Raw genomic sequence first — 16,051 nt, 5'->3', positions numbered from 1 at the left:
GCGACATCAGGGCAACAAACATGTTTGGGTTAATGGTGGGAAAAATAGCCCCTCAGCCATATTGTGATTTTTTTGTAATTAGATTCTAGCCTAGGTTAGATTCTTTGTAATTAGATTCTAACTAACTTGAGATGTCAATTTGTCAATTAATGTCAATTTTGAACAGTAATGTAACAAAAGCATTTTACAATTCATCACCTAGCAGAAACACGTGGAAAAGAGCCGCTGAAGTGAAAGCGATTGTGTTACGGATTGGAATGAGCTCTGGCGCCACCCAGCGGCCAGACGGCAAGCTGCCTCTTTTCTCTATGGCGTCCTTTTACAACCAGCTACAATTTTTTTCATGACGGGGATTTCCTGAGGAAGTCAGACCAAGGGGGCTTTCCAGTTACTAGGCTTGCAATCAACAGCACACTGCCACAGTGGCGGCTTCTCTACCTATTCGTGTACCTCAACCGAGCCGTTTTTGGAACATTCCGATGTCAAAATGACCCGATTTGATCCTATGGCCGTTGTTGCCTGTTTGAGAAGCGAGGACGGAGCTGTGGCCGCGTGAATTTGGACGTTGTTGTCTCGGTGTGTCTGTCATATGAGTGGACCATCTGTGGCTCCATTCGTGAAATTCTTCAGAGAAACACGGTTGGATCATCGGACGAGATCGTTGATCAACTGATTCATGTAAGTGGATGGCTATTTCACAGATCCATAATGTAAAATGACATGTAGCTCATGTTAGTGAAAGGTGAGATTAGGCAAACCCAAAGTCTATGGGCTCACCTACAGTGTTTAAAGTGTGTCCTGCTTTGATCGGAGATGTTCACCTGCTCTCTTAAACGTCTCCAGGACAAATATGGGCTCTTTTTGGCTCCGATTCTTCAAGTTGTGAAACATGTAACGTTAAAGCTATCAATATGTTAACAGGTTAAATCCTGTAACGTTACAGCTGTTTTCCAAATCCATGGTAGATGAAGATGATCTCACCTTTGCATGTATGTGTGTAGTGTAGCCTACTTTTTACTCTGCTTTTATTATGATCATCAATGAGATGATTTTAAAGTTAAGGGTCTATAAATTCCACATATGTTTTATATAGGCTTTGTTGTATAGAAAGAGGGTATGGTCTATAAACTTGAGCCTATATAGCATTCATACAGTGTGATCTTTTAAGTTTTTTTTTCTGCTCTTTAATCTTCTGTGGTCTTATTCCTTGGGGGCAATACCTAACTTGCAAAATTCTTGCATGATTTAGGCCTGTACGCTACTGATGGAAAAAACCATGATGGCATACTGTATTCCACTGTTGGATGCAGTTTATGAGACTTGGGTGTACTGCTATCTTACATATCATATTTTAATCAGAACATACTATTTTTTTCTTTAGCAGTATATGACTTTTAAACTCAATACTTCTGACACTACTACTATTGATTTTTCACAACAAATCAGGTAACCTATTTAGAACTGATCATTAATAATTGTTTTATGTATGCTTTTTGTTGCACAGTGTTAACTACCAAAAACAAAAGCATCCAAACATAAAACGCAGTATTTTGATTCTAATAATAAGCGTGTATAAATAGTGTCAACTAATAATAATAACCATCTGTAACACTGCCGTTCAAATGTTTTTAATGTAAAAGCTTTTAATGTTTTTGAAAGTCTCTTACATTCACCAAGGCTGCATTTATTTGATCAAATTTTTTTTTAATATTATTACAGTTCAAAATACCTGTATCATATTTGAATATATTTTACAAGCTTATGGCAAAGCTGAATTTTCAGCAGCCATTACTCCAGTCTTCAGTGTCACATGATCCTTCAGAAATCATATGCTGATTTGGTGTTCAAAAAGAATTTCTTATCAATATTGAAAACAGCTTAATTTAACAGGTAAGTGATTTTTGTGGAAACCGTGAGACTTTTTTTTTTTTTCTCAGGATTTTTCGAATGGGAAATTCAAAAGAACAGTATTTATTTGAAATAGAAGTCTTTTCCAACATTATACATGTCTTTACTGTCACTTTTGATCAATTTGATACATCCTTGATGAATAAAAGCATTCATTTCTTTCAGAAAAAAACTTGCTGACCCCAAACCTTTAAACATCGCTGTAAATTTAGATCTTGGTTTTAAATTTTTGAGTTGTAGGCCATAAGTGTTAAGTTATATTTAATGCTAAAAACAAAGTAACTAGTATGTTGAGAGTTTTGCACTAGTGGATTTTGCCACAAGCTCTGGTTACGAATTGTGACTGTAACATAATAATATAATTACCTTGAAGAATATATTACATTTATCAATAAAAAGTGAAGACTGATACATTAGGAAAGTGTAAATATCCTTCAAATTGATTATCTTTCGATCTCTATTTAAATCCGCTGAAAAAAAAGAAAAAAAAGAAAGCCAGTTTGAAAATCTAAAACAGTCCAACATGTGCTGCTGTGTGCAGATCAAAACCGAGACCGTTTCAATCCAGCTTAGTTTCACTCTCAGAATAACACAGTAAAGTGTTGTGATACACTACAGGGAACATGCATTTGGGGTTTGATTTCAACAAAAGTTGGAGCAGGCTCTTTTCTGAAAGCAGAAGGTGTCTGATACGATGACATAAGCCTGACTTCTTCCTTTGCGTTTTCACACAAAGCAACCCCATCACTTTTAACCCATCACACCTTCATCATATGTTCACATGATCTGAAATGGTGTTTTATTCCTGTAAATGACCTATAGTAGTCACACATGCCTTCCTCTAGTAAAAGGTCAGGCCAGAAAGAGGTGATATTCCCCTTCTTACAGTAGTTCTCTTTCATTTTTGTTATGAGATCTCCTGCAGCGCAAATACATTCAAAGAATCTGTATTACCTTGACGCTTCTCAGCTCTAAACTAACAGTCTGAAATGTATTGTGTTACGCTTTTCACCTGCAGCTCTCTCTGGTATTATGTTCTTTATTACACGGATGCTTGCTTTACCTTAGCATTTCTTAGTCTTGTCATTTTCGTTCGTGGTTTTAAGTGGCGTGTTTTATTTTTAACCGTTTTATCGCGTTAACTATAAATGCACTGATATTATGAGACATAATTTTGTCGTTTATCATGCTTTTTTGGGACACATCTATCTAAATTATAGCGTTAAAAGAATAGTTCACCTTTCCTCATTTACTCTTCATCGTGCCATTCCAAATCTGAATGACTCCATAAAGTGAAAAGCTAAGCGGTTCATTCATTGAATGGAAAAAAAGCAACTTAAACATTCTGCTAAACATCTCCCTTTTCACCGAAAAAAGGTCATAAAGGTTTGGAACAACATGAGGGTGAATTATCCCTTTAAAACTGTGACTAGGTCACAATTTCATGTTGTTTAACTGTATTGTGCAACGCATTTACTGTTTAATAGTTTAGGGTCAGTGAGATATTTTTTTAAATATATTAATTCTTTAATTCTACAAGGACTCATTAAATTGATCGAAAGTAGCAAAGTACAAAAGATTTCCATTTTAAATCAATTATGTTCTTTTGACATTTTTACTCATCAAGGAATCCTAGAAAATGGATCAGGGTTTCCACAAAAAACATATTAAGAAATGTTTCTTGATCACCAAATCAGCATATTAGAATGATTTCTGAAGGATCATGTGACCCTGAAGACTGGAGGAATGGCTGCTGAAAAATCAGCTCTGCCGCCACGTGAATAAATTACATTTTAAAATATAACATAGACATTTTTACTTTATAATAATATTTCACAATGTTACTCTTTTTACTGTACTTTTGATCAAATAAATGCTTGGTGAGCATAAGAATACATAAACAATTATTTCACTTCTGGAATTCTGGAATTCCTAGATTGTTCGTTACTGCTCTATTTTTGTCTGTATGTCTGTCTGTAAAAAAAAAAAGAATACATAAACAAAAATTACCTACCCCTAACTTTTGCGTGGAACATGAATTTTTGTTTATACAATTAACTAATAATTGTTTTTATTTTTTTTACATTTGGATAAAGTCACATAATTCCTTGCATAAACAATGGTTTATAGCTCTGCCTACCAACTTTTTGCCTTAATGGCTGTTTATGTGTGTGTGTGTGTGTGAATGTGTGAATGGGTGTGTATGTGTATTGTCAGCAGTGACAGAGAGGGATGAGGCAGCAAATGGAAAAGCCCCTTAAATATTCCTGGAAATCCCTAGAGAACTGCACACTCTGGTCAGCTACCAGTACATGGATTTTTTATTTGTCCTCTTCTTTTGTTTGTTTGCATAGTTTGCATTTCTCTCAGAGTTTGTGGATTATTTCAGGGACAGTTTTATCCTCAATTGTAGGTGGTTTTATTTTTGAGCTCAGTGTAGTGCGGCGTGAGGCGAGAGATAAAGATATATCTAGGGAAATACCTGTACCTTAAGTAAAACAGAAACAAAACCAGGGACAGGATTGGGAATATTCACTCTTGTTTTCATGGGTGATTTCTTTTTTTTTCACTCACAGTGTCTTTCCAGTAAGGATAGAACTGGAATAAGTTGAGCTATCATTGTCATTTTACAAAAGGCATGTTGAGCCATGTAGTGTGTTTGTGAAACACCCATCACTAAGGCTGTAACGTGATGCATACGTCAGATGGGATTTAACATTTCTTGCTGAGAGTGTGAATAATTTGATGGGTGTGTGTGCATCCCACATGGCTGTCCAAACATGGCTGTCATCTTCCCCCCAAAAGCTATTTATCTGGGCAAACCTTTAATCATTTGAAGAAAATGTGAGTGGTGTTTGCCTGTCTAAAAAGTGTTATAATGTTGCTAAATGGTCTCTAGCATATTCTGGTTGTTTGCTGGTAGAGCTGCATTAATGGCAAAAATTACAACGAATCACGATTATTTTGGTCAATATTGAGATAATGATTATCGAACACCATTACTCACTGACTTTGAAAAAAAAGAAAAAAGAAAATACACAAACTTTAAATGTAATTAATATTTCAATTATATTTCAATTAAATAACTGAAAAACAAAGAAAAACATTGCATAGTTGTGTTTGGATTTGTGACTAACGCAATGAAACATTCCAAATTGTGCAGACAAAATTTTGGCCAGGCTGTCATACAAAGAAATAATGAATGCATGCGTAACCAAGAGAGAACCAGAGAATAACTTTGCCAGATAAAATGTATGTGTATATATATAAGGCTGTTGAATCGATTCATTAAAAATCCTTTACGCGTTAAAATAATTTAATGCAAATAACTGAATATAAATTCAGTAAATATAAATTATAAATGTATAAATAACTGAACTGAAATAAAACTGAAGCACATGAAATTGCGTCATTAACGTCACACAGGTAGATGATCTCAGAAGTCGAGAGTTTTTCCACACTTCTACAATGGCTCAAGCGCCTGTTACTCTGGTAGGGGGAAACTTCTATTCTTCTAACCCTTTAACCGGATTTCGCTTCTCTGTTTGCAGTCAGATAAAGCAAACCAGCTTCTCGCTAGTAAAGCTTTGATGGATGAGGATTGCAATCAAGGTGCGGTGACTTATAGGAGTGACTTGCGGACTTACAATCCGTCATATTGATGCGCAAACAAATTGTGTATATGTATGCTCTCGACGCACTGATAGCGCATTGTATTTATCAGTACATTCATGGCATCTCCATGTCCTGTTCGGTATCGCAACTTTTGTCTAAAATGTAAACAATCTCTTTGCTGTTGCACTGTACACATACTATACACTGTAAATTCTGAAAAAGTTTTTTCTCTCTAATGTATTGTTTTTCGTGTGTGCTTCGGTTTGCATACATTTATTACTACATTTATTAAAGGGGTGGTCGATTATGATTTCACTTTTCTAACTTTAGTTAGTGTGTAATGTTGCTGTGTGAGCATAAACAACATCTGCAAAGCTACGACGCTCAAAGTTCAAAGCAAAAGGAGATTATTTTCTTTTTTTTAAATAGCTTTTTAAGGACTACAGCAAACGGCTGGTAGGGACTAAACGACATTCCTTCCGGGTTAGGGACATCACTAACCCTAAAATTTACATAAACCCCACCCCCGGAACATTATTTATAGATTATCATGACAGAATATGCTAATCACTAGAAGATAACGTACACATAAGCTACATAAATTCATCAACTAACCATTCAGAAATGTTGTCTAGAGTCTCTCCATCATTGTCTGACTCCGGTTTGAACATAAAAGGCTAGAAGTTTTTTTGAAATTTAAAAGGACACAAGCTGTTGTAGCTCCGCCCCCCTGTGCTGGGAGCAGCAGCTCATTTGCATTTAAAGGGACAGACACAAAAACGGTGACAATTTTAACATGCTATATAAAATATCTGGGGGGTATTTTGAGCTAAAACTTCACTTACATCGTGGACATCAAATACTTATTTTACATTTTGCAAATAGGGCATTATACCACTCCTTTAAAAAAAGCTTGCCGAAAATACATTTTTGTAAGAATCACCCTTCAGAATCTGAAAGTTTACTGTGTTAAACAAGATCAATGCTGTGCTTAATTTCACGATAAGGGTGTGATTAATTACGATTAATTATTTTATTTATTGACAGCCCTATATATGTATGTATGCTCTACTAAATATTTGATCTACCTTATTTTTTCATATATTGCATTAATGATTAGTATTTTTATATACTGTTGGATATATATATATTTGTTTTTACAGAAAGATTATAAAAATATGTTTGGTATTTTAGGGAGGGACAAAGAGTGTGCCACTGTAAAGGAGAATCATGCTGAATTTATGCAAAACAAATTTGCTGCGTCATTGCAAAAAGGAAGGTGGATTTGTACATCTATGGAATTTTTCAGCCATTTTGTTGTTCACCAGGCATAAATCATGAAGCTGATTGGTTAGAAAAATAGAAAATTTAGCAGAATGAGTTACATGCTGAAGTGCATGCAGAAGTGCTAGTAGTTTATTCAGATCCCTAACTGTAAATATGCCTTGGCAAACAACAACAATAATGTTTTGTCATCAAGAGCAGTTGTTTTGTAGGCCGAACTGTTTCGACTGATCTATGACTGAGCTTTAATTTCCCAAGTCAAAATATATGTTTACGAGCTTTACTCACATTCATAAAAATGCACCATAAATACTTAGAATTTCCTTTTGTGTCTTAAAGTCTCTGTACTGGAGAAGAGGCATGTGCGGTGGGGACCAGTCACTCTTGTGGAATAACTGTGGTGTCCAATGCTTAAAGGAATTCTAGCAGTGTTCAGCAACAGAGCCGGGACCTTCCTGCGTGGTTAATGTGTAGCTGGTTCATAGGGGAGATATTATTAGAGCTAGAGAGCTATGCCTGTTATGAAGGGATTTCCCAGCCTGAGAGCTGCCAGTCAGGAGCTGTTGATGTGGCAATGTAAGCACAATGTTTAAGCATCACCTCAATGGCAGGCATTAGCGGATGATAATGGAAGAGGAGATGACTAACTTTGATCTATCTAGCCTTGGATGGAGATGTGAAACAGGCAGAGAAGCAGAAGTCAATCTGTTGTGATGTCAGACGAGGTTTAAGAGGTTAATGGGTCTGATGACGCCCGCATCACTTACTCGTGTAGTCAAGATGATTCAGTCTATGCTTACTTTGCTGTCATGTTTTTCATAAGCAATTATGAAATGACAATGCCGACATCATTTTATAAGAGTGTTTTGTGTGTGTCTCAGATTGGAAGATTCATAAATAGCCTACTGCTTTGAATTGTATTGTTTGATAGAAAAATCCACTTTTTAAAATATAATTGATGATTATTTATAGAATAATAATTAATTGTAGTACAATGATACATGATAAATTGGGATGTAACTGATTTTTAATTTACATTATATTCTTGATATTACTTGATTATCATCTTGTCAGTATTGACCAGAATTGTGTTTTTGGTGCATCCAAATTATAAAAAATAAATAAATAAACAATGTACTGACCTGTATTTTTATGCACACTGCCATTCAAAGATTTTTTTTTTTTTTTTTTTTTTTTTAAATATGTTTCTTATGCTCCCCAAGGCTGCATTTATTTGACCAAAAATGCTGTAAAAACTGTAGCCTAATATTGTGGAATATTACAATTTATATATATATATATATTTGTAAAATGTAATTTATTCCAGTGATGGCAAAGCTGAATTTTCAGCATCATTACTCCAGTCTTCAGGGTCACATTATTATAATATGCTGATTGGTGCATAAGAAACATTTATTATTATCAATGTTGAAAACAGTTTTGCTGATTAATATTTTTCTGAAAATAGTGATCTTTTTTTCTAATGTGTATACTGTTAATTTTGATTAGTTTCATGCATCCTCGCCGAACAAAAGTATTAATTTATTAAAATTAAAATAAAAAATAAAAACCCTACTGACCCCAAACGTTAGTGTTTATATTCCTGCTTTTCCTCCAACCCAGCTCATACATTTCTCTCCCTTTCACCTATATATATATATATATATATATATATATATATATATATATATATATATATATATATATATATATATATATATATATATATATATATACACACAATTTTTTTTAAAGTTAATTTACATTTGTCTGCAAAGCTAATTTCAAGCATTTGAAATGTCCCCAGCTGGTGAACTACATTGATGGTTCTTCTACTAGGACACCTTGAGAGGAACTGACTCATTCATCCACTAAAATCACCTTGGGACCAGTAAAAGTAATTACAAGAGTGAAGTTAGACAACTGAAAGTCAAGCATCAGTTGTTTGCAGATGTCACTTGGCTTGATATATAGTTGACATTTTAAGTGCTTCTTAAGTGTCCAAATGCTTTTGGGGGCCTCAGGTAGTCGCACCTTAAATCCATCAAACTCTTCTGAATCAATGAGATCGGAACAGTATTCCTACTAAACACTTAACAGCACTTGTGTTCTCGAACAATGGTAGCTTGGCGGCCACAAATTGGTGTTTGACAAGGGGGTCTGGACCCAATCAGACAACAGCCTATTCCGTTTTAGTTTCAATAATGTTTCCCAGACAATACAGAATTCCTGACAGCTTCAATCTGGACAAGAAAGGAATTTAATGTGCCAAAGATGACAGCAGACTATAATTTTTTGTCTGTTTGGATACGTAGCCTAGTAGTAAATCTGTTTTCATATTTTTGCAAGTTATTCTGAACTTTTTATGTAACTAAGACATTCAGCATTTCAATTTTCTCATGTACATGTCATGGGTGTAGAGTTAGACCCTAATCTGTTTGTTTCTCTTCAGGTCATGTCCGCAGGGCGTAATGTGGAACAGCAGATTGCCCTGCAGCAGCGTCCGCCATCTCTTGCTATGTCCTCCATGGCCCAGCGGTCCAGGCCCGAGCCGGGCTTCTTGCCCCTGCATGGAGGCTTCAGGGACCGTTTTGTCATGACACCTGAGCCCAAGTATTGCTGTGAGGCCTGCAGGCTAGTGCTCTGTATACCTCGGCAAACTGAGTGCGGACATCGCTTCTGCGAGAGCTGCATCACAGACCTGCTCAGGTGGGCGAAGATTCATTTGTGAGGTTTATACGAATGCTCTGCTGTAATAATAAGAAAGCTATCACAAGCCAAAGAAAAATCCAAGCAATTTCAGATCATTCATTTCCAACATATTTCCTATTCAGATAGTGTCCGTATATTCTTTATTTGGATTGCATTTACACCTTCCATTTCAGTGTGTCTCGGACGATATAGATAGGACTTACCTGCACGAAATGGAAAATGCCACTTTTTTTGCATTGGAGTTTGTTTTTACCGAAACATTTCTGTCAGTTATTCTAGATGTGTGATGATGTGTTATTTAAAGTGATTTAAATAGGCAGAGAGGACGTTGTGTGATTTATTGAGAGAGAAACAAGATATTGTCAGTGTAGTTCAGTGGAATGTGACAAATCAGATGCCAAAATTGCAAGGTTATTTTCACATTGTGTGAGCAGAATACATCCCTTTCCTCCTCCAAATGTTATTTCAGTAATTCAGATCACACCACAATGTTTATTGGGTGTATTTACACTTGGCCTTTACTATGGTAAAGTAATTTTAGATAGTGATCCGATCATACTGAACATGCATGTTAATGCCAGGTGTCATGTTGCTAAATATGATCTTGATTAGGGGATCTCCACCAGAAAACTTCCAAGATAACAAATGATTTAAAATAAGACAAAAAACAAACATTAAATTCAGCTAAAAAAAGACAAAAATCAAGATATTTCTTATTTTAGTTCACCCCCTCAACAACTGATTTTTTTTTCCTTTGAGGAACCATGGTTTCTACTGTCTTGAAAAACCTGAATAGATGAGGCAACCTTATTTTTAAAGTGAAGTTTTTAGACCGGCAAGTCATATAAATTAATACAATTATAAAACTACAAACAGTTCTTATCCTTAATACTAATCCAGTAAATCACAAACAACTGGAAAGTCATGGGACGAATATCGTTATGGACAATAGGGGGCTAAATAGCATTGCGAAGTATTCTTGGGGTATTACTGGCATTTTTATTTCTGAATGTAGGTCATTTGACTACGGATACTATTTGCTTACAGTTGGATGTAACTTTTTTTCTTCAGTAAGCCTAACCCAGTGTGTCCAGCTGATCTAGAACCACTCTTTGAAGATAAGGTAAGAAAGTGAAGCCAAAAAACTACGAGGACACACCCACTCCGTTACATATTAAATCTCACTCTCACCAAGTGAAAGTGATGTGGGCCATATAACAGGCAGCACTCAAAGTATCTCTCTTATACAGGCCATGTAACAGATGTCTGTTTGTTTTTCATTTGATGTCAGATATTCCGGGATGTTTGCTGCAATAGGGAAATTATGGCTCTGAAGGTCTACTGCCGAAGTGAGAAAAATGGATGTAAAGAACAAATGAGTTTACAGCGGGTCACGGTAAGTCATATGATTCTTAGACACAATAGTCTACATATTGTATGGTAAATTCCTCCCGACTGGAACCTGCCTTGAGCGCAGAGAAATGTGAGACTGGACTTTTTATAAGTGCGAGAATGGGGAGTCTAGTTTTATTTATAGTTTAAGCGCCATGAAAGTTATGTTTATGTAGAGACTTTTAGGCAAAGTTAGGCCGCAGAATTCAGATTGGTCTCTCTCTTTTAAACAGGACCACTTGGAAGTTTGTCCGTACTATGAGGTGCCGTGCCCCTTGGGAAAATGTAAGGAGAAGATGATGAGGAAAGACATGCCTGAGCATTTGAGCCGCAAATGCAAACACAGAGAGATCACCTGTGAATTCTGCAATCACAAGATGGCCCTCACTGAGTTACAGGTAACGCACATTGCCCAAAACCCCCCAGTTCCCATAAAAAGGACCTGAAATCTAATGGAAAGTACTTAAAAATTCATGAGATCTTTTTTCGGTTGTCATTGAGTTTTTTTCCTGGATTGGAATTAGTGGACATCTCAGTTCCTCTATGAGAAGTATTCCCCTTGTGTTCTGTCATTAATGTCCCATGACCTTTAAGTTTCACATTTGTACAAGGAACTTTGGGGAATCTCCCGTTATGTTGACTGTCATTTAGAGAATGATTGATGTGAGTTTTCACTTCAAGAATGCTTTCTGTTTTTCTGCCTGGTTAATCCTGTCATTATTACTCCACTTTAATCATGAGCATCTTGAATCTTGAAAGTGTGCAGCATACAGTATATATTTTTAGCGCATTTCAGTCTAACAGTCGTCTCTCTTTACAGAAACACAAAGAAACAGTCTGTCCTGCATTTCCTGTAGCATGCCCTAATCACTGCTCGTTTTCTTCCATTCTAAGAAGTGAGGTAGGCTTGGAGTGCACTAAGCATTACTTTTGATTTACTAACGTGTGTGTGTGTGTGTGTGTGTTTTTAAAAGCATGAAAAATGATGGTAACATTTTACAGTGAGGTCTCAATTGTTAACATTAATTAATGCATAAATAACATGAACTAATAATGAACAATCATTTTGTTTAGCCTTTGTTAATGTTAGTTCATGAAAATGTTTATATTCATGTTAGTTCCCAGTGCATTAACTAAAGTTAACAAATACATCATTTGATCTTTGTAAATGTTAGGATTAACGTTAGCTAAGATTAATAAATGCTGTAGAAGTGTTGTCCGTTGTTAGTTCGTGCTAAGTAATGTTGTTAACAAATGAAACCTTATTGTAATGCTACCAAAATTATTTGAGTTGTAAATGAAGGGTGAAGGCAGATGAATTGTGATGTATTTATGAAATGAATTTGTCTCCTATAGCTGTCCAGTCACCAGCATGACTGTCCAATGGCCCAGGTGACCTGCTCCTTCATTCGCTACGGTTGCACCTTTAAGGTGACTTTCAGTCTCTGTTACTTGACCAGATATTGATATTAAATGACATTCGAAATGTACTAACACTAGCAGTACTGTAGTACTTCAGTTTTGATAAAAACTTAATTTGCTTCAAAATGTAAAGTGTGTGTGTGTGTGTGAGAGAGAGAATGAATATATATATATATATATATATATATATATATATATATATATATATAATTACATTTTACAATTTGACAGTTTTAACAGTTTACAGTAAATTTGTACATTAACATCAACATAATAATAAAATATAGAATAAACTAATAATTTAATATGCAGTATATTATTATTGTTATTATGTTGTTATATAAGTCATCATTTATATCTGAAATTGTTGTAGTTTTTTTTCTTTGCAGTCTAGACTAATAATATGGTTGTAATTATTTTAAAGGGGCTGAATCAAGAAATGAGAGAACATGAGTCCAGTTTTGCATCAGAGCACCTGAGATTGATGACAGTCAGGAACACCACACTAGAGGCCAAGGTATAACAATCAACGCAGATTTCATAAACTTTATATTAAATTTGAGATGTATATATATGTATATATAATATATATATGCACTTTTTTTTATTAGTATGTAAATTATATATTTATATTTATAGTTACAATGTTTAACATATCAGAAATCTTTTAATAACATCAGTTTCCGGTGTGAAAATGAATATGCTTTTTCCTGTTCATATTTCCATCATGCATGCATATACACTAATTAATCTCTCTGTGTAGGTCGAGGACATTAAGAGCGAGCTGATGGAGCGCTATAAAGTTCTGCCCAGCCTCAGCAGTCGTCTTGCTGAGGTAGAAACGCAGTATGAGGAGATGAGAGAAAAGAACAGGCAGCTGGAGCAGAAGCTAGTCAGCATGCAGGTGAGAGCCATCACCAAGTAGTGGTTTTATTTTCTTTTGAGTCATTTGGTGAAGATAAAAATAACCTACTTTGTATAAAGTGAAGCAAGTCTGCTGTATTGTGCAATACCTCTGTCTGACACATGCTTTTATAATTCAGTGCCTTTGCTTTATAACATGTCTTCTACAGTTGGCTCAAAGTCTGAGACCACACTGAAAATACAGGATTCAAAATGTAATTTAAACCTGGAAATAATTAAAGTTTAGGATTTTGAACAATTAAAGAAACATTACAAATAAGAAACATATAAGATTTCTATGTCAACAATTAAATTAGTGAATATATGACATTTATAAAAAAATGTACTGTTTTTAAGATTAATAACAATAAATATTTTAGTATATTCGATTGATTTCAGAAGGATCATGTGATACTGAAAACTGCTGAAAATTCAGCTTTGCCATCACAGGAATAAATTACATCTTAAAATTAAAATGGAATAATTTTATTTTAAATTCTAATAACATTTCACAATATTACTACAACCTTAAACTTTTGAATGGTAGTGTATGTACATTGTATGTACAATGTAAATTGTATACAATTCATTCAATATGTATACATTGCAGTTACGTTATTATTGCTATTTTCATGTGCAAAATAAGCGCATTAAGATGTGACTTTTTTTCCAAACTTCTAATAAAAATACCTTAAAGTACCAGAAACCCAGCTATGACATTAGAACTTTTGGCGAAAACCCCCCTTTTAAACCGTTCTCTATGTGTTCATGTGTGTAGATGTTGATGAGCGCTCACTCAGAGAAACTGCTTGAGGTTGAGATGGAGCTGCGGGAGCTTCGGCCACTGCGAGCTATGAGGGATGAGGTGGAGGCTCTGAGAGGGTCTGTGGAGAGCATGCGTTCAGTTGTATCTTCTCTCGACTCGGGTCGTGTTGGTTCCAGTTCTGGTTCTCACACCCTGGGTAAGAATGCCTCAATATATATGCCTTAATTTTTTATCACAATATATTGCACAACATTGATGATTTCACTTAACACTTTTTGATACTGTCATCAGGCTCCTTAGAGCAGCAGCTCTCACGTCACGATGACATGATGAGTGTCCATGACATCCGGCTGGCGGAGATGGACCTGAAGCTGCAGGTGCTAGAGACGGCCAGCTTCAATGGTACCCTCATTTGGAAGATCCGTGACTACAAAAGGCGGAAACAGGAAGCCGTGGCCTCCAAAACCCTCTCGCTCTACAGCCAGCCCTTCTACACAGGCTATTTCGGCTACAAGATGTGTGCCCGCGTTTATCTCAATGGGGATGGAATGGGAAAAGGCACACATCTCTCGCTCTTCTTCGTGGTCATGCGCGGGGAATATGACGCCTTGCTGCCTTGGCCATTTAAACAGAAAGTAACGTTAATGCTAATGGACCAGGGGCCGGCACGGAAACACTTAGGCGATGCCTTCAAACCGGACCCCAGTAGCAGTAGCTTTCGCCGGCCCACTGGTGAAATGAACATCGCCTCGGGCTGTCCGCTCTTCGTGGCTCAGACTGTCCTGGAGAACGGAACCTACATCAAAGACGATACCATCTTCATCAAAGTGACTGTAGACACCTCTGACCTCCCGGACCCTTGAATCTTGCGTCTTCATTGGGTTCAGCTAATATCGAGTCGCGCAGCCCTCCCAGCCAAGACTTCGCTTGAGAGAGGAAGAACCCAGGACAGGTTTGGACTTATAACAGTCCGAGCCGTCAGCTTGTGCTCGTGCGTGGGTGCGCTCTTCGGGAAACAACAGTGCCTTGCTGGGCCTTTAGTTACAGCCTTTAAGAGGAGGTTTGAGCAAGTGAAATCTCCCATGTCAACCACATATAAGTTGAAGTGAAGAGTAATACGTCAACTCTAATCAAGCAAGAGAATGTTAATGTCTCTGGATCTACAAGACAAGGAGAAATGGAAGCGAATGATGTGTTGGTTGACTAACATCCAGCCCAAAGTGAAACAAAAATCTGTTTACACTCGTCAATTGTGTTAGCCTTCAGTGAGTATGAATGCGTTTGAGGCTAAAAGTCATCTCTCAAATTGGTTTTTAAGTCTGCAAGGTAACCCTTCATCTTTGGTAATCATGACAAGTTTAGTATTTGGTGGGTTTTTTGGTGGTTTTGTATAATATGCAAATAAGTTCTTGAGCTGACATCTGTTGTGTTGTGGTGGTGTTTTGAGAACAGTTAATATGGAGATGAGTTTTGTGACTAGAAAGTCTTGTTGGTGAGGGCAGGGGTGGACGTGTTTCTGTGAATAGTAGATATAAAGGACCTGACTATGGAGCATTCATGAAGGACTACATTGGCACTAAACAGTGAACCTGCAAGGGTTCCATTGTCAAAAAGCAAAACCTCAGTTTTTATGCATGTAAAACCTATTCTTACATGACTTAACCTTCCCTGCGTTTACCACTTTGACACATTATTTTTTGTAATGTTCTAATTAATAGATGCTATGCATCAGAATCTATTGTCCTTTTGTGTTTTGTATTTTATTTTTTAAAACAGTCTGAAATAATGCCTTTATGCCTCCAGCCATGCTGCCAGAGACACATACAATAATCCAGATCATTTTTCATGGTAGGGATGGTTTTTGCACAAGTATTGTTTGAATGTGTAATATATGTATAAATATATCAATATAAAATTGTTGAAAAACATTCTGAATTCTGTTGTTATGGATGCGTCAAACTGATATACAAGAGAACTGAAACTTACCTGGCTATTTTTGTAATCAGGCAAATCTCTTGCTAGAAATGGTATCAATTTCAAAGTGTTTTT

General features: G+C 36.1%; 1 protein-coding gene across 1 annotated transcript; it reads left to right on the top strand.

Moving 5' to 3' along the window:
• Window positions 1-368: 368 nt before the first annotated feature.
• traf3 (TNF receptor-associated factor 3) lies at window positions 369-15,930 on the top strand. Its single transcript, XM_084096943.1, has 11 exons — window positions 369-678; window positions 9,260-9,516; window positions 10,591-10,642; window positions 10,811-10,915; window positions 11,145-11,309; window positions 11,732-11,812; window positions 12,268-12,342; window positions 12,758-12,850; window positions 13,097-13,237; window positions 14,015-14,198; window positions 14,294-15,930. The coding sequence occupies exons 2-11, from the start codon at window positions 9,263-9,265 to the stop codon at window positions 14,863-14,865; spliced, it is 1,722 nt and encodes a 573-aa protein (XP_083953069.1). The 5' UTR covers window positions 369-678; window positions 9,260-9,262; the 3' UTR covers window positions 14,866-15,930.
• Window positions 15,931-16,051: the final 121 nt, after the last annotated feature.

The sequence above is a fragment of the Abramis brama genome, assembly GCF_963993115.1.
Source record: "Abramis brama genome assembly, chromosome: 21".
NCBI lineage: Eukaryota > Metazoa > Chordata > Actinopteri > Cypriniformes > Leuciscidae > Abramis > Abramis brama.
This window is presented reverse-complemented; position numbering and strand designations above follow the sequence as displayed.

Coding starts and splice junctions, on each gene's coding strand:
- traf3 (XM_084096943.1), top strand. CDS start 9,263: ATGTCCGCAGGGCGTAATGTGGAACAGCAGATTGCCCTGCAGCAGCGT. Junction 12,343..12,757: donor GCTACGGTTGCACCTTTAAG/GTGACTTTCAGT, acceptor ATTATTTTAAAG/GGGCTGAATCAAGAAATGAG. Junction 14,199..14,293: donor TTCTGGTTCTCACACCCTGG/GTAAGAATGCCT, acceptor TACTGTCATCAG/GCTCCTTAGAGCAGCAGCTC.